The 22,820-nt window shown below is 36.1% G+C and overlaps 1 protein-coding gene across 4 annotated transcripts in view; it reads right to left on the bottom strand.

Annotated features, from left to right (window-relative positions):
* TTLL7 (tubulin tyrosine ligase like 7) overlaps nt 1–22,785 on the bottom strand; it is a 57,813-nt gene extending 35,028 nt beyond the window's left edge. Inside the window, exons 1-8 of one of the 4 annotated variants that reach the window (XR_004160799.1) lie at nt 21,681–22,785; nt 21,069–21,162; nt 9,657–9,816; nt 9,342–9,470; nt 7,582–7,703; nt 7,080–7,147; nt 3,223–3,381; nt 1,761–1,977 (exon numbers count right to left, since the gene is read on the bottom strand). Coding sequence is in view for 2 of the 4 variants with exons in the window: in XM_019618684.2 (XP_019474229.1) it covers nt 1,761–1,977; nt 3,223–3,381; nt 7,080–7,147; nt 7,582–7,703; nt 9,342–9,470; nt 9,657–9,681 (720 nt within the window). In the remaining 2 variants the exon portion in view is untranslated. The remainder of the gene's footprint in view (nt 1–1,760; nt 1,978–3,222; nt 3,382–7,079; nt 7,148–7,581; nt 7,704–9,341; nt 9,471–9,656; nt 9,817–21,068; nt 21,163–21,680) is intronic. The other 3 variants (XR_002118157.2, XM_019618684.2, XM_010715977.3) reach the window with 3 other exon arrangements.
* Nucleotides 22,786–22,820: the final 35 nt, after the last annotated feature.

The following is a 22,820-nucleotide window of genomic DNA, read 5'->3' as shown; positions in this document are numbered from 1 at the left end:
TATATATATTTGCATCTCTTCCACTACAAGTATTAACTCAGCTTTCCATGTACACTATGATGACAGTCCACAGAGACTGTTGTCTGTCATATTTCATTCCTTGTTTGAGTGATAGTTGATGTTATAAGCTGGCCATAAGCTTTCTGTTCCAATTCCTTTTTGATCAGACAGACAATAGACAACATAAACCTTCTGCTGTCATTTATCTCACTACACATACATTTAAGAAAAATGAATGAAATTAAAAAAAAATACCACTTAATTTAGTTGCAGGCTAGTTAACAATAGCACTACAAGCAATGAATTTCTCACATGGCTTCCAATTACGGCTTTGAGAATGATTGAGAAGCCTATTATGGTATTGAGTATTCTTTCCACATAATTAAATTATTTCAGAAAATTTAATTGTTGTCCAGATTAAAAAAAAAAACAAAAACCCACCCTGAAAGTGTTTTTAGAACATGAGTTAAACACATAAACTAATCTTTAGTTTGAATTCATCTGGAACAGTGTCACTATGGAACAATGTCATTAGCGACAAGCCAGGTTATTTCATACAATAGACAGACATGAACAGTTGCAAGATCACAGAGAAAAGTGCTTGTTCTGCTGCTCTGTTCATCGACTCAGAGCATATTTCAGTGCTGATAACACTGAGATTAGTAACAATAAAAACCACTAAAAGCAAGCTGTTCCAAATATAGTACTGGAACTTTTCCAAATGCACCATTTCTCCTGGGATTCAGATTGTACCTGCATTCTTCAAAAGAACACTATTTTAAGTGACAATTAGAGTTAATGGCTCACCATACATTTTCTACTGTATAATTACACTGAAGCAGCTCTAAAAATATATCACTCTGTAAAAGGAAAGATAAAGAAGCAATGGAGTACAGAGTGATGTATAAGAAATTTAAATCCACTGATGATGCATCAAATCTAAGTCTTTTCATTATTGCCATCTGTATTTAGGTCTGTGCCAGAAGAGAAGGATTGCACCTCTCATCAGCACAGGATTAAAAGCATCCTTTAGCATGTCCTTTACCATTTTCTTGGTTCTCTGCAAGCTTATAGGCAGCTTTGCTGCATCATCCTAAAATTTACAAGTATACTGGGTAAACATTAAATGGGTGATATAATTCCATGCTTCTTTCCCTGCAGAAGAAACAGTCACTTACAAATGTCAACAGATTTCCTGATGCTCAGGGATTTTAGTGACCTCTCTCATGCCATGGTCTTCACATCTCTGGCTGTTTGTTGTTTTTTTTCTTATTTCCTGAATAGGTTCCTAAAACAATGGCTGAAACCTTGCAGGATCTTCAGGAGAAGCGCTACACTTCAGGGACATTAAAAACAATCTAACAGAGTGTAAGGCCTAACTCCCCCTGCATCCCCTAAACTCAGTCTCAGACAAATATGAAAACAGTGTAACTTGTTGTTGGAGTTACTTTTTTTACTTCATTTGTTCTAGGTTGAATGTTAATAATTGACTTCTTTTGCTTGCTTTCAGGAAAAATTTAAACTCTAGCCTACACACGAGTCAGAAGAGTGTTTTTTATACATAAGCAATATATTCTCTATGAAAGTCACAAGTATAGAAATTAGTTAAATACTTCTTTTCTCTTCAGTGACAATCTAAAAATTCTGCCACAGGAATATCAAATGAAAATTTTATCACTATTTTATTCTTTCTCCTCCAAAAATTACACAGATGAAATTCTACATATATATGCAATAAATTGGAATGAGCATCCACTTACCAAATTTGAGTCACTGGGAGGATGATACTTTTCTGTGCCCATTCTCACCAGTCCATCATGATACAAAAATACTTTTAATGGATCGCAGGAGGTTACAAGAATATATACACGCAAATCAAACTTGTAGCCTTCCATAAGAAATGGTTTGTCAAGATATTCCTGAACAATCAAGTGATCCTGAGCTTGTAACTTTTCTCCATTTCTTATTAAAGAGATCCTAGTTAAAAAAAAAAAAAAAGTTATTTTTAAAATGTAGGACTTAGACAAAACTCTTTGAAATACGTTATTATTGTCACTCAGTCAGGTAGCCAGAATAAATACTATGTGGAGAAAGACCTTACGGAGTTGTTTTGTAGGGAATAGAAAAAGCGTTGTTTGCTTAGATGGCTTTTAGTTCCCTGCCTTGTAGCTGGTACCTGAGTTATTTTGGGTTGTTTTGGTTTGTTTGTATATTTTTTTTGTAAACAGCAGAAGGCAAAAGAACCCGAACAAGCTTAAAAAGTCAGCCCATGTAAACCAAATGAGGTTCAACAAGGCCTAAGTGCAAGTGTTGCACTTCTATTAAAAAAAGAAAAAGTATAATAATTTATTCCCTCTAGACTTACAAATCATTTGGCAGAATGCACTATCTCTAGTTTCCACCATTTTTCTTCCCCATATTTTCCATGAAATACCTGTTACTTTTCATCTTTGTCCTTATCAAGAGGAATGAAAACTTAGGAAAAACACTATACTATACAGTATAACCCAAGCTGGTATTAAAGCAATAAAATCTGAAATTGAAATAAGTAAAAATAAGAACAGAGTTAAGAATTAATTGAGATATTTAATCTCATCTCATTTTTATCTTTGTATACCTGACACAGGCAGAACAGTTTCAACTCAGCTGCAGGTCTTTTCAGGGTTGTCCCTCTTCTGGCATATCTCACATCCTTCCAAAACTGTGCCTCTCACAGTGTCTCCTCCATTTCTCCTCCACCTTGAAGCTACTGCTCTTAAATACCTTTGTGTCACAGTTTTGGCATACAGTCGGGTACTTGGAATGTTTTCAGAGCTATGGAAGATCCTGATTGTCTTCCAAACAACCACTGAAACCCTGCCATTTGTGCCCAGTACAATCTCACTTTCTAAGTTAAAGCACAATAGATTAAAGTATATATTACTTGGATAATTTCACAATTAAAAAAAAAATACTTGACCTTAAGAATTACATGATCATTATCAGAAAACGTATTTCCTAATTAAGTCACATTCAGAACAGCATGAAAATGCCACTTCTATTTATTTTTATATTCTGTTTCTTGCTGTTAAGCATTTGTCCAATAGATGATCTTTTTATACTGATATACAACCGATGAACAAGAACAAACTTCTTACTGACGAATAGCTTCAATTAACAATTTAAATAGCACTAGATTTCATTTTTTCTGCATAAGAAGACTGAAATGAACATGCAACTTACCCATGCCCCATTGCACCATTAGCTGGCTTGACTATAAAAGTTTTCTGTCTACGTTTCTTCTTCAGTTCTTTTACATAGTTCTGAAACTGTGTGTATTCTGCAGGGAAAATCCATGTTCGAGGAATGAAAGTATACTCCTGAGGCTGGCACTTGATCATTCTGCAAAAAAGTGCAGTTGAGTTGAAAAATTTTTAACTACTTTGATGGATACAAGCCTTCTGATTAAATAGTATTTACAGTAATCTGACAAGGAAATTTTATTGGCAAAATATTTTAAAGGAAAGAAAGAAAGAAAATGTATGCCACAGAACTTTACTCTTAACCAACTTCAAGTGTGTATACTTTAAGAACAACAAAAGCAAAATCTTGTTCATTTTTCTTACCAATGTATTGCATTTGCTTATCTTACTGGCATTCTTCTCATTCCTTGACACACATTTAACTCCTGTTTTAGTTTTTGTTCATTTACGCTTTCAAAAGAAAGCAAAGAAATATAAGGTAACACAAGAAAAAAAAATAAGAACAAAGTAAAACAAAACTAAGGTTAAGACATGGGAACAAGCTCATAAACTGACTCTGGTTAAAGGATGCAGCAAGGACCTGATCTCTCTGCTTTAATAGCTGAGGCAGCTGAGGTGTGAGCATGTCTGACTTCATATACCTCTACAGTCTGAATGCAAAGAGAGATTGAAGAGGAAGAACAGTAGAGAATTCAGTTAGAATCACAGAATCATGGGGGTTGGAAGGGATCTCTGGAGATTGCCTGGTCCAACCCTCCAGCTAAAGCAGGTTCCCTCGAGCAGGTTGCACAGGAAAGCATCCAGGTGGGCCTTGAATATCTCTAGAGAAGGAGACTCCACAAACTATCTGGGCAGTTTGTTCCAGTGCAGAACCTTAGTAGAAACTTCCATGACCCAAAGCTGTATTGCTGGCAGATAGAAAGCTTATATACCCACACCAGGTTGGCAGTGCTGGCTAGATACATACTGGTAGCAGCCAAGTTTAACAAGCAATGTAGACTAAGTAGTACTATGTTGACTAGCATACCTCAGTTGTCAGTAGGATAAATTTAGTCTTAGTTGAGTTAAATACTGAAGCAGTTGGCATGTTTTAGGTACTGAGAACTCCTGAAACTTCATATGTAGCTTTCTGCTTTCTGTGAAGTTAGCTTGGATAACTGGACAATGGTCTGTAGCATTTAGGGTGGACACATCAAAAATACAAATATCCATAGATCACTAGTTTTTAAGCATGCAGCTTTCAGCTGAATTGACAAAGCAAACTGCCCAGACTGTAGTTTTTTTACTACTATGGTGAATTATAATATAGTTTAATTAGTTCCAGATTTAGCTATACTTATTCTTTTCTAATGGATGCTAATGGTGTTAGGATAACTTAAATGTAAAGGATTACAATATTGTTTCAATATTTCATTTCTGCTCTGAACCTACACAATCCTCATACAGTATAAAGCACTTTTTCTTTAAGTGACTCAAATACTAGCAGAAGAAACAGAACAGCCAACTGCATCTGTAAGACTAGGACTGTAGCCAAGACCTACTGGTATAATAGATAGACTGTCACCAACTTGTTCAGCCAACTACCCAACAAAAGCTCAGCAGGAACCACAACAGTTAAAGTAGTCTTGAAGTACTGCATGAGACTCAGTGCTCCTGCCGTTTCAATGTAACAATCATTTTTAAAATCTAATCTGATGAAAGCCAATAAATATTCAGAATAAAATAATATTATAATCATTATTTATGCATACTTAAAACTAATTAGTTTCTATATACTACCATATTATGTATTATAATATTAAATATATTATACATTACTATATTTAGACAAAAAGCAACTTCTGCGTCCACTCACATTTCTCTCCAAATTACTTATCATGCACATCCTTAAGTTACATGACAGAAACTTGCTATTTAATTAATTCATAGAATTTAATATTAGAAATATATAACTTGATAGTATTATAGATTATTTTCTGACTGCAATTACATCCGTTGTGTGCCTTTTTTTTTTCTTTTTTTTTTTTTTTTAATCTGAGTAGACTACAAACACTTCATAATATAAAGCTGAATTCTTATCATTGTTTACAAATTCTGGTGCACACTGAAATCTTTGACAGAATTCAGCTCTGTTCTTTCCTGCTTGGCCCTATTCACAAATGGTATAGGAACATCAAGCAGCTTCCTGAACAAAGACCTATCCCCTTACAATAGCTCTATTTGCTAGTACATCTGTTATCTGCTACTGTTGGTAAACCATTTCTTCACTGTGCTATTCTGTCCTTTAGCTTTGCAGTCCTTATTAGGACTGAGATCTGAGAATTAAAAAGCAAGTATTGTTCTTTGAGTGCTGTTTAACTCATTGGTCAGACCTTGCTCTTGTTTCACCAAGTGCATTCTGTGCAAAAGAATCAAAGGTGTTTTGTACAAAATGTAGGTTACTGAAGAACTGACTTATCAATCAAATAACACAGGTTCCACTGCCTACGTTTCAAGATTTTCTGACTTTTCAAGTATGAAAGAAATCAGTGGGGAATGAGAAAGTCCTTTGTCCACAGTCAGTTCATTTAAACGTAAACAGGTAAACAACAAAGGCGTTGCATAAAAAGTCATCTCATACGTGGCTCTTCCCTTTCCCATTCCACCTGTATACCTTTTCCCATACTTATTGTTTGATCTGTTTGATTGGCACACTCATCACAGAGGACCATTTATAGAAAACAAGATTGTATTAGAAAACAACATGTGCATGATAACATCAACCTGTTGCTCATTTTGAACATTTGTTTTAAACCACAGAAGTGTGGCAATATACAAGGATAGTGCTGCCTTTCAAGTTAATCAAAATTGTTCCATTGCTCCAAATAGCTGCTTGTATCAGTCTTCTACCTCCATGCTTTGACTTAGAGTTAAGTCTGGAAGGGGCAGTGAAAAGTTCCTGAGCAGCAGATACTTACGGACCAGAACAAGGAGATCCTGGTCCATAAGCAGGATTTGTAGGCACCATAGCAACATGCACATACTATTTGCATATATTCTACATATGATACAAAGTATTTACAAAGCAGGAAAGGAATGAGAGGACACAAAAGAGAGAACAGATTACATTAAATATATTAATAAATGAAAGCTATTCTATTTTGGTAAGAACAAATGTAGTATAGGTAAAATTTGGGCCCAAAAGATTAACTTTTTAAAACTATTGTTTAAACTAATTTAGGTTAAAAGAATCAAAATATTCACACACATCTCTCTCTAGACTCTTCCTTATTACTAAGCTGATGAATCATCATTTACTTTTGTTTTCTCACAGGTCTTACTCACAGAATTTAAGCTAATGTAATTCTCACTTATTTCACTAAAGGAAGGCAAATGTATAAACAAGACAAATTAGCTTATTTGACTTATTTCAGACATTAAGAATACAACACTTCACATTTTTAATCTGAAATATACAAAAATATAATCACTGGTTATTTAAAAAACAAGTAATGTCTATTCACATACTTGTCATTTATACTTTTCTAGCATTACATGAACTATTTCTGGGTGTACTATACATTGCATGTATTACATAATAATTTCAAGCTGCTTCAGGCATTCTGCAGCAATAGACACAAAACTGAACTAAATAATTTTCCACTCAAGTCAACCAGAAAGATAAAATATAACCCAGACAAGTACTACAGGTCCATGACCAAAAGCCAAAGGAACTTTGAAGATTATTCTTGGTCCTCTCAGAGCCTCTTCTTAAAGATAAACAAACCTTGCAATAATTCAGCATTTCACTGCATTAAATCATCGAAAAAAACTTCTTAGTACTAAAAGAAAGATTACTTAGTCATGTTTCTTGCCAGAAAATCCTTTCTGCAGATCTCTCCCATTCCTGGAAAATGGTTGATTCTCTGAGGGAGGAGTAAGAAGAGAAAGTAAACAGATACATTTTAGCTTTTCTGGTAAAACCAATACCACTAATCATTTAAAACATTCAACTCCATGCTCAGGCAAATGTAATCACTATTACATCTAAATCATTCAAGAGAACGTATCTTCTGTTAGCTGTGACCATTCATAACATCTTATGGGCAGACAAAAGCATGAACAAATAGCTCCAAACATTTAAATACCAGATTCCAAGTGGTATGAACAAATAACTACGGAAAAGAGAATAATTTTTTCAAAATATATAGTGTTGTAGCCTTGTTACAGTCTGCCTACCGTTGTTTTGCTCTTTTGTTTTTTCACTCTCTATACACGCAACTGTCCAAAAGGTATCACTGAAGGACTCCAAGTGAAGCAGTTTACTGAAACATGTCAGAAATATAAACTATGGCTCTACCTGATAGTTCCGAAGTTCAGCAATCTTTTCCTGTTGCACAGCAGAATCACTCCAAATAAGATTAGCTGTTTCATCTTCATCGCGTGTTTTCACAAATCCCATTTCTTGTATTACAATGCGTACTACAGAGAAATCGCATAGTTAAGGAATACTTTTACTATCTAAAACACATTAATTTTCAAAACTTGAAAAAATAACCAAGATTTTGAACGTATGCAACATTTAATCCTTTGTTTAAGAACAATATTAGAATGCAAGCTCTTACTTAACTGGAAATATTTCCATTAGTTTACTTCAAAACTGTAACTACAACATTACAGGACTTTGTACTAGTGCTTAAATCAGAGGGTAATCACTGTGGGGAACCACAAATAACTTCAAGTTATTCAACAATGATCTAGTAAAGGTCCACTTGCACAGCTTTTAGATTTAATCTTGACCATCATTTATGTTAATTTTAAAACTATGATGAGTATAAGCATCACTGCAGAAGGGTCAAGGCTTCTTTAGTCAAGAATACTGCAGTTACAAAAACATATGCACACTTATTTGAAGATAAAACAGAGAAAAGTCTGTCTGTGCCAGGCATAACACAGGTTCTAAGAAAGATGATTTTTCTGAAAAACTTACAAAACAAAGCAATTTAAAAGAGATATTTTCTGCCCTAAGTTATTAATTGTGCTACCCATATAACTAGTTTGTTCTGATACCACCTCTCTAGAGAAGGCACACCTCTGGATTTTACATTTTCCCCACCTGGTAAAAAATCAGCAAGTCTATCTGTGAGTGTACTGTGAGTTTGGAACTTGAAAGTTTGTCATTACTAGTTCAACTTGAACCTGAGAGAAACTCTAGGCTTCCAGCCTAGACAGTTCATTTTGAAGCTTCACAGACGCTACTGAAAGTCTCTGAAATAATTATTAGCCCTGCAGTCTCTGAAAAATTCGTTGAAATATTTACACAGTTGAAAAGAAATAAGGCTAGAGGAAGTGTTGTTCTTCAGTCACGAATAATTATCCCTTTGAGAAGGATAAGCTACACATCTTTACTCTTCGCCATTAAGGTTTGTTGGGTTTGGGGTTTTTGTTTGTTTGTTTGTTTGTTTTGACAGCTCTCAGAACAAACTCACTGTGCATATATTTAGTGTTATTATTTGCTCTTAATCAAGATTCAGCATTAGTGCTGCCTCCCAGATTCTCTTTTGCTATTCCACCAAAATACAGAAATACAATGCTGTTCCCACAAACACTATTTAAAAGCCTGAGGCCAAATTACAGTATTCTACTATTCCACATTTTTTCTCCCACAGCAGAATGCACACTATAAATTTAATGTGATAGTATCCACAAGCATTAAAATGTAAAACTTTATTAGATTTTAATTAAGAAACCTCTATATAGTAATAAGGGTATTCAAAATTAAATTTACACTGTTCATCTTCTAAGGCTGTAAGTATACCTTCAAACACATACCTGATTCATAATTAAGGTGTTTTTTTTTTTCCACAGACACTTTGATTAATTAGTTTTGTTTTGTTGTTTTTTTTTTTTACTTTCAAGGCCATTCCATGAGTAATAGATGTACAGTGTTCAAAATCATCAACACAATGTTACAAAAAAAGAACTAAGGTTTCTTAGAAAACAAAATCCTTTGGACTCAACTCACTGTCAATCTGCAAAGGCCATTAATTCACCCCATTAGTTAGCAATTCACTCACATCAATGGCTATTATGATGAAAACAAGATATGTAGCATCTTACCAATTTCATATTTTGTGCCAGCAACATTTGCAGTGATGACTCCATTCTTCTTCTTTCTGACTTTTCTTTTAATTGTGCTTTGATAGGGCAGTTCCGATCGCAAAGTCACAGCAGCAGTTCCATGGTTGTCTTTGAAAAATAATGTTTTAACTATCAACATAACATTCATGTCTTAAATAATGTATACAAATGAACTAAAATCATAATACCATCAAGTAGCATCTAAGCTACTCAGTTATAGCTTCACTGCAACTTACAGGTACAAGCCAACAGAAATAATTAATAGACTATATAAAAAATATAAGACCTGCATACCTCCCTCATTAGGCAAGGATGGCATTATAGTCTAAGACAGTGCTGAAGCAGAGCCCAAATTACGTTCCAGGTTCTCAGAAAATGATGGAGTTGTTGAAACGATGGGATTTTAACGCTCTATTCGTACCATTTCGGTCTCTGGCTGTAGCAAATATTAGCTCTGGAATGGAGAATTATTCGTTTTAAATGTTACAAGAGATTTTGTTATAGATAAATCCTAAAAAAAAAAAAAGTAGAAAACTAACTATGGAACTGTGTCTAATGAGTCAAAAGTAACACTTCAGGGATAAAGCAAGTTATTGCAGATGTAAAACTTTAATGCAGTTCAATCATTTTGTTTCAGGGAAAAATAATTTTGCAGTATTAATTTACAAGATTATACTATCTCATTGTCTTATTTTCATGGAGTGAAATCAGGCAATACTGAATTCAACTGAGACTGCAAATTCCTGACTCTTCAAATCCCAGTGAATTTATAGGAATTTAAAACCATATTTAAATTACCATATCGAAATCAGACACCAAGCATTACGCATTTTAAGATATTAAAAGGAAAATAATTGAAATTATTTTAATAACCTTTTTCCACTTTCTCTTTTATCAGCATTTTTAGAAATGATTGTTCAGTAATCACTCTGTAATACATGACCACAGTTTCAAGATACTTCATGATACAACTGATGAAATTTAAAGGACAGTTTGGGTTGTCAAGTATCTGAATGGTCAGTTTCTAAATCATTTGTATGAAATGCTATTTTTCATGTCTATTGCGAAAAACATTCACTTTTTTTTTAATCTCAGAATATACTTCAACATGTGAAAATCCAACATACACGAGAACAACAAGCTACAACATTAGAAAAACACTTGGGAAGGAAATGCTGGTCTAAACATACAGCTGCATGACTTTTGCTAAAGTTCCTTATCCAGGCTTTAGATGAGTTCATACTGCTGCATGTGGTGTTTGCAAAACTTACTTAAAATAACTTTGTCAGAGCATGAGGAATTTCTTCTGCTATATATAGCAAAAAATGCAGTAAAAAAGCCAAGTTTAGCCATGACTTGTGATGTGAAATGAATTTTATCATAAGTTTGGGCAAGATGTACACTGGCAAAATCATCACAGCATTACTTGTATGTATATTTACCAGGGAGAAGGAGAGAATAATTATTCTATTCCGGACAAGTCACAGTTATGGTAAGAAATTGTAAAAACAGGTAGATTTAGTTACAAGATTTTTCTTCATTTCAAGAGAGTAGCTATTCTTAAAAGCTCTCTAACGCAATAGATTATGATGTTCTTTTATGATTTCTGATTGAAAGCAAACAAAAACATCATGTCTGTTCAGAGTTGTGCAAATTAACTCTGAAACCTGTATTTATCCAACAGGTAATAACAGGCAGAGCCTTAGAAGTAGATACAGTGTTTGACACCAAGAACAAACTGAACCAAAACTGGCAGATCATTCTGAGGTTTTAATGTTTCGGACATCCTCAGCTGAGAAGGTGCCCTGAAAGTCCTCCTGCTAAAATTAGATACAAAGACAGTGAAAGTGAAGAATCACAGAATCACAGAATTGTAGGGGTTGGGAGGGACCTCTAGAGATCATCGAGACCAACCCCCCTGCCAAAGCAAGTTCCCTACACCAGGTCGCACAGGTAGGCGTCCAGGCGAGACTTGAATATCTCCAGAGAAGCATGTGTCCTCTTTACCAGCACAGTTAAGGAAAAGCAGTACTGGACACAGCAACTTACTGGATACTGCATGTTATCTGTTTCTCAAGCTAAGAGTACCACCAGAGTACAAGACATGTTTAGTTTCTGGGAATAACACTTAAGTATGTCTGTTTGCCGATTAAGGACTTGTATGTATATATACAGATTCCTAGCAGTTGTTTCACAGCTGTACTGACTAAAAACTTTCAAGTTTGGAAAAAATGTCAAAATGACTAATATTTCCCTGTTAGAAATGGCAACCTTTATAAACATACCATGATTTACAAGCTATCATATAGCAATAAAAATCAAGCAGCTTGCAGAACTGATGCAACAGAGAAAAATATCTGTCCAGAGTTTCTATAAAGTCACGACACTCTGAAAGTGGTCCATAAAGCTCAAATCTACCTTACGTTGTTGACTTTCTCCTTTTCTTTATATATTCTACTCTCTAGAGTAGAATGCTTTTCAGATTATTTAATAGGGACCACAAACACCCAGGCATGAATATTTTATCTACAGACTTAGTGTTCAGCATCGTAATAGAAACTCTCAGCTCCCATCCTTACTGACTACCGGCCAACCAACTTGTTGGCGCGCATCCACAGCTGGATAGTAAGGATTTATGGTGACCATCAGAGTATTCTGAGGACAATTAGTTAGGCCATATGTAAAAGAAAGTCACTGGATTGAGCAATTCTCAGAAAAATTTCTGCAAACTGAACTTTGAAGAAGCTTTTCTATTGACAGGTCTATGGAAGAGATAATTTTAATCATCACAGCTGAATTATGCACTCCTCTAATAAATGTCAAATCTTCTTTCAGAGACACTGAAGAAACAATGAAAGCAAAAACCAGCGAAACAAGGAGGTCCTTCCTTGAGGTCAGGTACTCTTGCTAGAGGGTAACAATGTTGCACTCACACAGAGACCAAGACAGATGTTTCAGTGCATCAAAAGGAGTAGTTTCAAGAAGATGCACAAAAGTAACGGGACGAAAGTAATAGTAACAGAGGCTAGGAGGACGCCTAGGTGCAGAGTCGGGTACAGAGGGAAAACAGGTTTTATAATAAATGGAATACTGCTTGTTTCCTTGGTTACAAGTTGTAGGAAGGAAAAAAAAAAGAAAAAAGAAAAAAAAAGCTCTTTTTTGCTATTACAAAAGTAAAGTTTATCAGAAGAAGTTATTATGCTCCGCAAAAGATTTTCTTCTGGTCTAGATTACATAAAAGCATTTTTGAACAAACCATTCTTTCATTTCCCAAGTTATTTGCTCCACAGTGCTTCCACATGACCTCTGCCTTTCATGATCCTTCACTTTCAGTCCTGATGCAGTATGGAAATGAAAAGGTTATTTTTCCAACACTAAATAGTATCTCACACATCATCAAGCCCTTTTTTCCCCAAAGAGCAAGCATCCCTGAAAACGGTTGACTGAATCAGATCAAAATAGAGATTGGGGGAATATCAAATTCAAACTTAAAATAAAACAGTGCAATTTGAGAATCTATTCCAAAGAGCACTCAAAATCAGTGAGATTCTCCAAGGAAATGAGGATCCCATCACTAGCTATTAAACCAATACTGTGTACCCAAATAAAAGAGGCTAGTTTGCACATGTACATTTAAAATAGATGTAGATTAATAGATTTAAGCACTAAGAACGATAGAATCATTTACTAACAAATCACTCCATGTTTGCTAAACAGTTTGAAAAGCCACAAGGCCATGCATGTACCTAGCTTTACACGTATAAACTGAAACCTTGACCTCAGAGCTCAAGATGTGGTATATATGACAATAGCTCTCAAAGACAACAGGCATTTCTCAAGTTTCTCACTGTTCTACCTTTTTTCTGTATTTACTGAGGTGATGTGCTACAAAAATTGGATTGCCAGTTTTATTTGAATTAACTGGACTCCCTGTGTAAAGATAAGTAATTACTCACCAACAGTTGAATATTTTAATATAGATTTTGAAACTATCAGACTGCTTTTCATCTGAGTCCATTAGTGCAATTTACTCAGTGTTGTCAAAAGCATCTGGAAATGCACAGTAGCTCAGAAGAAATCCCCAAAGCTCCTGACGTGAGGAGCTGCACTTCAGATGCAATTACACCGCTTGGCAGATGACCACAGATATGGAAGGGTAAAGCACAGCACTCCCTTTCTTATTCCCCAGTTACATGGAAAATAGAAATAACAAAAATTTCACAGAAACATGAAAAGAAATAAGGGAAAATAGACTGCTGAGCATAAACTGAGCAAATATCAGAGTTAAATATTTTCAGTGTGACCCAAATAACTAAGATTTTTTGCTCCCTTAGATCTGTGTTCATCATAGTAGTGAAGAGTTTTCCTACTTATGACATGCTTGCTTCAAGTTGGTGCTGTTGGCTTAGTAGGAAATTGGCCTCAAGTTCAGGGTCACACAGCATTTCTACAGTCCTGTGTGTTTCAAGAGCCACACCTTAGCCCCACACACAAAGTCTGTCCCACTGCATCTCCCATTTTTCAGGCCCGCAGATCACCAAGCTATTTCAGCACACCTGAAGGCAATCTGCGATCATCACACATGGCCCACAAATACTCTGACAAACTGTCATAAAAGAATGTTTAGCAACAAGGAGGATACTCCCATAGCAGCTCGAAATATAAATTAGTAGACGTTTGCCTGCAATTTCAGCACCTAATGCAAAAATGCTAAACAAAAATCGAGACTTGAATATGTTAGCAAGTGTACTCACAAGAGACATCAATTCAAAGCTCTCTTTGGCCATGAAAGTACAAGAAAGGTGCTCTTACAGCTCTTACATGATCACTGACTTGTTTACCATATTATATCATCACTTCCTACTACTGTTTAATTTGCTCAGCTTCAGTGGGAGTACCAAGGTGCCTGTATGAGGACTGGTAGTTGATCTTCTGTATTGTAATGAACATGAAATGTTTTGGCCAACAACCTCACTAAGATACCTGCAACAGCACTCAGTGGCAGTAATATTTTTCAAACAGCTGATAAACAGGTGAGAAACTCCAGAATTTACAAAGCAGTTAGTAAAAACAAACTCTCCTCCCCACAGCTTGGTATTCGGGCCTTAATGTAGTTCATTATTTAAAATACAATATTTAAAAATATTTTTACAAATGAAAAAAAGGAGAAATTCAGCAGTTGGGAATGGATGCAAATCTGCAGAAGCCTCTCTAACCGCAACTGGCCTGATTTATAAAAACTGCTTTAAAGGCAGAATAACACCACGTTATTCTACTTTAATTCATTGTAGGGGATCTAAATAGAATTCCTGTCTTCAGCAATAATGAGATGCAACTCCAATATTCTATTATACAAATGTTTTACGTCTGTACTGCTTACCTATAGAGCAATACAGCAAGCAATCAGAAAGTCTAGAAGAATAACATGCCTTAATTTTGTACATAAAGTAAATACTTTGAATGACCAAAACACACAAGAAAAATGATGTACACCACACTTCCCACACACTAGCTTTAATTTTTGCCAAAAGCCGATAATAATTAGACAATAAAATTTGTTGACCAAAAAGTAGTTCTCCAGGATATTCTGAATAATATACCTTCTGAATCATAACCCCAACCTTATTGTAAGTACTGAACAGTTTATTTATCAAAACAGGGGTTGTACTGGCAATGGTATTGTAGGTTTTATTGCATTTTAAAATATCTACAAAATCTGATGAGGTAAGTAACCGAAGCACACATATTTTCCTTCACAACTGGAATCACAGCAGTAGCACAGATCCAAGATTAGAACAATACTACAGTTAGCCCTGTCCTCATCCATCTTTGTCAGCTCCTAAAAAGAAACACTTAAAAGCAATTGGCTCTGGAGTGTTGTTAAAGCAGCAAAAAGCCATTGTGTATTGGTTAAGAGCTACACTCAAGAAATGTACTGAAATAACAGTCCTCAGTCACAGGCTAGAGCCATGGGGTATTTAATTCACTTCCAAGGTTCAACTTGATTTTTCATTGCTTTAATCTTAAATTTGAAAGCTGTAGTCCTAGTGAAGCAGAAGGGCATACATTTAAACAGGCAAATACATGCTGGCTGCAAAGTTAGCTGGCTTTCAAACATTCAAAAGAAAGAATAGTAGTCATTTCTTATGCTGTAATAGACCTCCCAATGAATTTAAACATGGTTGAAAAGTGCTCCAGTTTTTTATTTAACGTACTATCTTAGGCTGAAAATTACAATGTTTATTCTTCAGTGCCTGTGACAATATTTGTCTCAAGTTCAGTGTGTAAATGCAAATAAGCTATACGTTACAGGATATTGCCCAATAAAGCAATGTAGCCATTTCTATTGAATGCTGTGGGCTTAAAATCACAGTGTTCTAATTCCAGAACAGCCCTGAAAGCACAGTTCAGATATATAATTAAAGCACAGGTCAACATTGTCACCCATCAAGAATGGCTTGGGTTGGAAGAGACCTTAAAGACCATCCAGTTCCAACCCCCTACCATGGGCAGGGTTGCCAACCACCAGATCAGGTGGCCCAGGGCCCCATCCAGCCTGGCCTTGAATATCTCCAGAGATGGGGCACCCACAACTTCTCCAGGCAGCTTGTTCCAGTGCCTCACTGCCTTCTGAGTAAATGTATGTATCTAACATACAGATATATTGGAAAAACTATACAGATATCTAAGAAAAGCTTCATGCTGCTCTCCAGAAAAAAAAAACGTGGTTAGCTAATGGATAAAATTTCACCATATTCAGAAGATGCTCATGGTTTCTCTCTTCATTGTAAGGAAAGACAATCTGCAGCTATGAGATGAGGAACTGAGAAAGGAAAAAAAGAAGAAACAGCACCTGAGATGAACAAGAATCCTAGAAATGAGCTCAAACTAAAATATGTACAAAACACATACACTACCTTCAGTTTGAATGCTTTTGTCACTTTACACAGCCTGCAATAGAAAGTAATAGTGGAGGAAAAAAAAATGGTAGCAGCATGTGGCAGTATGATATACCAAATTCTTCTGCACACAAATTACTGAGAAGAGCAACAACAAATATATATAAAATGAATTTAACCAAAAAGATTACATCCTGCAAAATAAAGCCGTACCAGGACCTCCCACTGAAACAGAAACTCATTTAAAATAATTCTACAGTAGAAGTAGCAAAATGTAACCACTTACCTGTTTGATTCTCATTAGTGAGGCTGTTGTTAGAGACAGAACTGTGGAAATAGATTTTTCTATCAATAATCGACAGGGGATACAGTTTTAGGCAGTGCTTATACGCCAGGAAAAAACATGCTGGAGTAGCAGCACCTTCTCATTTAGCCTCATACTAGCACTTTTGGGATGTCTTTCTTAACCCTTTTTAGGTAATGTTGCACTGTTTTGAAAGAAAAGAGAAAGGCTGATACATGCTCTAAGAAAAGAATGCAATATTTTTCCACCTCACTAGTGTGTGACAAGAGCTGCGGGAAGCAAGTCAGTAGGATTTAGTCATAACAATAAGCTAAAGTGAAGTTAAATCTAAAAACAGAAAGTGACTCAGTGATCGGGAAGGGTTATACCAAAGACATACCAAGGAACTATAACAAGAACAATGACTTCTCCAATTGTAGAATTAAGAGTCCACAGTAACACAAAACAGAGAAGCAAGCTAAGATAAATAGCCCATATGCTATAAGAAAAACGGTTACAGTTCTCTTCCTGCTTCATACTTACAGATTTCTAAAATTACCAAAAGAACAACTGACAATTTTCCAAATGCTGGGATTTCCCACATTGGCAGTATACTTATATTAACATGCAATAAACTCCAGCTTTCACAGAGGACTTTTCAAGTAAGAAAATCCTGAGCTCTTTGTGCCAAGCAGTAACACAGACAATTTGGAAACGGTACCATTTCTCCATGTGACATGGTATTTGAGCCAATTTTAAAGCATTCAAGTCCCTTATCACAGACTGCAGACCAGACAAGGCCAACGTATTGCCACGTCTGTTCTACAAAGATGAAGAATTGCAGAGAGTCAGATTCTAGTGTGACTGAGAGGAATATTTGCATAAAGAGCTTGTAGTCCTGGTTCTTTTGCCATCTTTTAATGTCATGCATGCAGAATGATGCTGGAAACAGCTTCTCTGAATGAACTCTAAAAGTAGATGTTCTCTCTTGCACATTCAAGTAATATAAAAAAAATCAAACAAATATGCGTATTTTCACCATAGGAACAAAGAAATAAGGCTCTGAAAATTCAATGGCTCTATTACAGTTTGTTGCTATTTTCCCCAATTCAAAAGAAATGTGGTTCTCTACTTCGCATGAGGTAAAAACACTACAATGAAGTCCCATATGTGACATTGCAACAACATTTACTTCTTAAATATGAAGACAGAATGATGGATTTATCTGCATAACTGCCGACCCCTACAGCATAAATGCTTGAGCTAGTTGCTCCGGGCTGCCTTCACAGTCAATCTACGGACAGCCAGTGCTGGCAGCTGCCGGTGTCTGGACTGGAGCTGTGTAAACATTGGTGAGATGAACCCATCCAAGTTCTCAGTATGAAAACATTTCTCTCCTTAGGGGGGAAAAATAACTGAGAGAAGGAGAAGAATTAAGGCCTCAACTTGTGCCACGATTGAACAGGTACATCTTCCAAAATCCAAGTGCTGAATTCAGTGGCTGAAGATCCGGGCTGGGCTGCTGCAGAGCCCCTAGATCCATGAGCAGAGACATGGCAGGTGTGCCAGGGGTAACACTGAGTGTCAGAAAGCCACAATTTCCTCTTTGGGAATTTTTCCTAAAGTCCTTTCACACCTAAAACTTCTCCCTGTGGCTGCACATACTGTCATGGTGCCCAGTTTCTTACATCTAACTGATAAGGACAGCCTGCTTCAATGGCACAAAGGATCTCACACATTCCAATAGCTGCAACAGCACTACGTGTGTGTGGCCCATGACTGACTGGAATTTGAATCCTCTTTATCAGTGAAACTAAATGGCATGCTGGTTACCTGCGTCAGATGTTCCCAAAGACCTTCTCAAGAGAATATACTTTTTTATTTTTCCACAAATTTTACTTCATTTTCTCAGAAAACATCAAAAACTCACTTTCTATATGTTTTTGCATTCGTAAGTGCTGTTTCCGACAGAAAGGCTGCAACACTCTTTCATTTTCCTCTTCAGACATAGAGGAAACAGTGGAAAGTAATACAAAGGGAGGTTAAGTGACTGGTTGGAGTCATTAACAGTTGAGAGATGATGCAGTTATCCAAAATTTCAAATCTAACTCTGTATTTTGATTTTTCTTCTATTTCTTTGCCTACACGATATAGATATAGAGCATCTGCAAGATGCTTCACTTCAATAAAGTCCTTGTAAAGCCCAAAAATAGCAGCGATTCCTGTCTCTTCATCCAGTAACACTTTTACTTACTGAATATATCTTCTCCATCCCTAGAAATATTATTTTCAGCATATGTTTCCATTTTTGAAAATGGTACAAAATGTACCAAACTAAGTCATGTTCTCATATAACTCTTTTTGACTTTTTTTATTCAACTTAATGCATAATTGTTAATACTTGCTAGTATTTCATAATCTTTTGAAGACTTTAGGCTGACAAAAAATGAAAAGTTACAATAACATTATATCCCTCAAAAAAGCCACGCAAAATGAAATGTTTGGAAGGGTGGGGTTTTTTTCCTAGATGAAAAAAAAAAGCACATTTTTAAGACCTCTTCAACCAATAGTTAATATCATGCATTTTAGAACAAACCTCCTCAGCCCAAAAAAGCTTCAAAAGATGAAGCAACAGAAATTTCACGTTCAGTCAGCACACGATAAATGCACATAAAAATCAAAGAAAATGCACAGATTTATATCACATAGCTCTGCTATATATTTTTCAAGAAAAGACCATCCCAGGCAGGTAATATAGAGAAATTTTCCCAACAAATTTCAGAATCTTCTGCTCTGCTGGTCCACTGTTTTTTGTGCTCATAACTAGTATCTAGATCTTTGCTTCTTGACATGCACAAATGCAGTATGAAGCATCTGATTCCATTTCCTCCTGCCATACTCCAGTGCTCTCACTGCACCCTATAGGAATATTACCATGCTGGTTTTCATGTGCTAAAAATAAAACAAACACATGTCAACGCAAGGACAAAGTTGGAAGGAAACATACTTTAATGTAACTAAAGAAGAATATATTTAGCATTTTGCTACTAAGCAAGGATGAAAATAAACCTGTCAACACATAGCTGCATCTAACTGTGAACCCCACACCCCACTCAATTCTTCCTGCAGCATTTATTATAGACGAAAGGTGGATTTAGTTTTTCTTTCTTCTTAAAAGCAACTTTAGTTAGTGCTCTTGAACCAGGAAGAGGCTTCTGAATTGCAGCATGAAACACTACATCTGGCACCCATTTTTCTATCAATTAACAGTACTGCAACCATCCAAAGTGCATTTGAGAAGCAATGTGTATTAGGATTCTTTTTGGAATCCTTCCAAAACAAAGCACAGGCACAAATGAGAATTGCTATGTCACTAACTCCACAGAAAAAAAAAAAAAATGGGGAAAAAATAGTCTTAAATAAGAAAGGAGTTTTCTTTCGTATTTCTTTCAATATTATTGTTCATTTAGGCTCACCATATAACAGTACTGTTTCTGTGTTCCCAGAGATGAACACTCATCAAAAAAACATGGACATATTCTTAAATATTACCTCTGAAGTAAAGCTGTTTCTAAAAGGTATAACTATGTTTTTAATTGTTTAAGCTATCTGAACTTATACCTTCAGAATGTAAAAAGTCACAGCTATAAACACGCATCTTGGGGATTCTGCATCCAGATTAAAACTGAGACTGAAAGAAAGTACCACTATGCCTGCTTTATTTAGTCCTTCAAAACACAAAACCAAAAAGTTGTTCTATTATGCCTCAGCTTGTTTCCTGTAAGGAATTTAAGATAAGAGCAAAAGCATTATAAATCAGTATAAATTAATGTGGTACTTAGCATACTGTTTTTCAATTTGCGCATGAACAAAAGGCAATTTAGACTCTTTTGCAAGCAATAACTTAGGGGATAAGCGAAAAGCAAAGACTTCAGAAGCCCCTTCAGAATCTGTGTGTTCCTGCAAATACCACCAGAGATGAGTATTTGGTAGAAGGCAGCACAGATCCTCCTGGTCTGAAAGAACTTTCAGCTCTAACAAGGGTAACTACTGTGAAACAGGAAAGTTTACTCAAATATCCAACCAATACAGAGGTTGACCGCTTCGGTATGTCAGTGTTTTTCTCCCACATCCACTCTCAGTTACAGATTTCTCTTATCCACCACTGTAGTCAAGATCAAAGATTCACTTCCAATTCTCAAATACATTAATATTTTAAATATTAATGCTAAAAAGGTTCAAATAATCTTTAAAGAAAAGTCATAGTGCCTGAAAAAGGAATAGTTGTCAAGTTCCCCATTCTGGCAGGGCTTTAGGTGAGCATTAATGGAGCTGTAAAGAGCTTCCCCCTGCTAAACAAGGTGCAATTTAAATTATGCTGCTGGAAGTCAAACAGTCCCAATTGACTTCCTTGGTATGTAGAAAATAAAAGGAAAGATCAAGTTAGATATATTGAAGCCCATGGGGAAATTAAAAAAAAAAAAAAAGACCTAACATCCTCTGAAGATACAGTGTGGTACCTACCTATAAACAGTCAAAGTTAAGAAAATCCATTGCATCTTTCCAAACACAAGGAACTGCCACCAGCTGCATTTTTCTTCAGGGACTGATACAAAACCTATCAATATAATTCAGTGTCTTTATGGATTTATTTATTTTTTAATTAATAATGTGTTCTTAATTTATATTAATACATACATCTGAAAGTATCTATTAATACAAATTATTACACAGGGGAACATTACAAAATATGGAAATACAAGAAATCACTCATTTGCCATATGCATCCTATAGACATTTTTAAACAGATAATAAATATCCACAGATGAAGATTTAAATCAAGACAGTGGAGATTTCAATCTTTTGATGCTGACAGTTCAAAGCAGGGTCCTTTCACAGACACATTATTCTGCCATGTTTCATCTTCATAAAGATATTTATGGCTTTCATGGTAAACATGGAGTATTACAAAGATCTTAGGAAAAAATCCTGGTTATACAAAAGACTTCAGGATGGTTTAGCACCTAGCTGCTCACTGACCATTCTGTTTCCCAGTTCTTCAAGCTTGATCTGTGCTGCCAGTGTGACACCATTCACTTTGAAAGAGTGAGAACAAATCATCACTTGGTCACAAACCTGAACCTCAGATGACGGAGATGCTTCTGGGCTCACTGGAATGATGGCCACGTAAGTGCTGACAGTCCCATGTCCAGCCTCCTTAGCATTCCCAAAGTGATGGGCAAATCTCTATGGAAGCATGTATCCTAACTATCAGAATTATTCAATGGGGGTGTTTTTCTAAAAAAGAACTCCCATCTCCTACGTGATGTAATTTTCTGAAATATTGTAACAGTTGCCTTCAAAGAACCTGACTTCAAATGCAGTTCCCTATGCTGGCATAGAAAGTGAGTTTACTCGCCCTCTAGGAAAAGCCCCCTGGCACTCTTTCTGTTTCTACCTGACTTTTGTTTAAGGAACCATTGATATATCCAATTCTATGATCTCCTATTTCTATGAAAAAAGACACCTCAGTACTTAAATCAATGGCAAAGCTTTCTACTGAAGCCAAGGGACTCAGACATAACTTCACAGAATGCAGGGGACAACCAATGCTCACACAGAACAGCACTGTTCATCTTCCAGCTGTAAAAAAGAAAATTTGATTTCTCTCAGTACTATTAAGAACAGTAACAACATCCAGGTACGTAAATCAGCTAAGGTTTTAAGGCAGAAAATAATACTGCATCAGGGTTTTCTTGCTCGGCTGCCTTGAGTTTTTAAGTAATAATGAAGCAATATGTTCTACTTTTAGTACTTAAACTGCAAAACACCGTAAGCCACAACTATGGTCAGAGCAGAGGCCTCTTAATGGTTTCACAGAGTTCAGCAACACACCCCCATCCCTTTGCAGAGCAATCACCAAGCACGCTCCTCTGTGCGTGCATTTACACCTCATTTCAACAGCAGAAACTGACAGAAATCCGACAGACAATAGCTTTCGGCTAAAAGCAAAAGCACGGGAGGACATTTGAAGTTCATCTCCCGAGATTTAACACGGTCTACATTTTAGGCTCCGCTGAGTACCACTGTCAGCAAATTTTGGCATCGTTTTAACCTTCTCTGGCTCTGAAGCGGCCCAGCCACACACTCGAGATAAATGACGCTGCACGCGAACTCCGAGCGAAAAAACCGAACGCCTCTAAGTGGGAAGCGCCTGCTCGCTCCCTGCGCTCCGGATGCCCCGCCGGGACACGGGGATGCCGAGCAGCACGGCCG

Source organism: Meleagris gallopavo, chromosome 10 (genome assembly GCF_000146605.3).
Source record: "Meleagris gallopavo isolate NT-WF06-2002-E0010 breed Aviagen turkey brand Nicholas breeding stock chromosome 10, Turkey_5.1, whole genome shotgun sequence".
Classification (NCBI taxonomy): domain Eukaryota; kingdom Metazoa; phylum Chordata; class Aves; order Galliformes; family Phasianidae; genus Meleagris; species Meleagris gallopavo.
The sequence above is the reverse complement of the archived record's forward strand: the minus strand, read 5'-3'. Positions and strand labels throughout refer to the sequence as shown.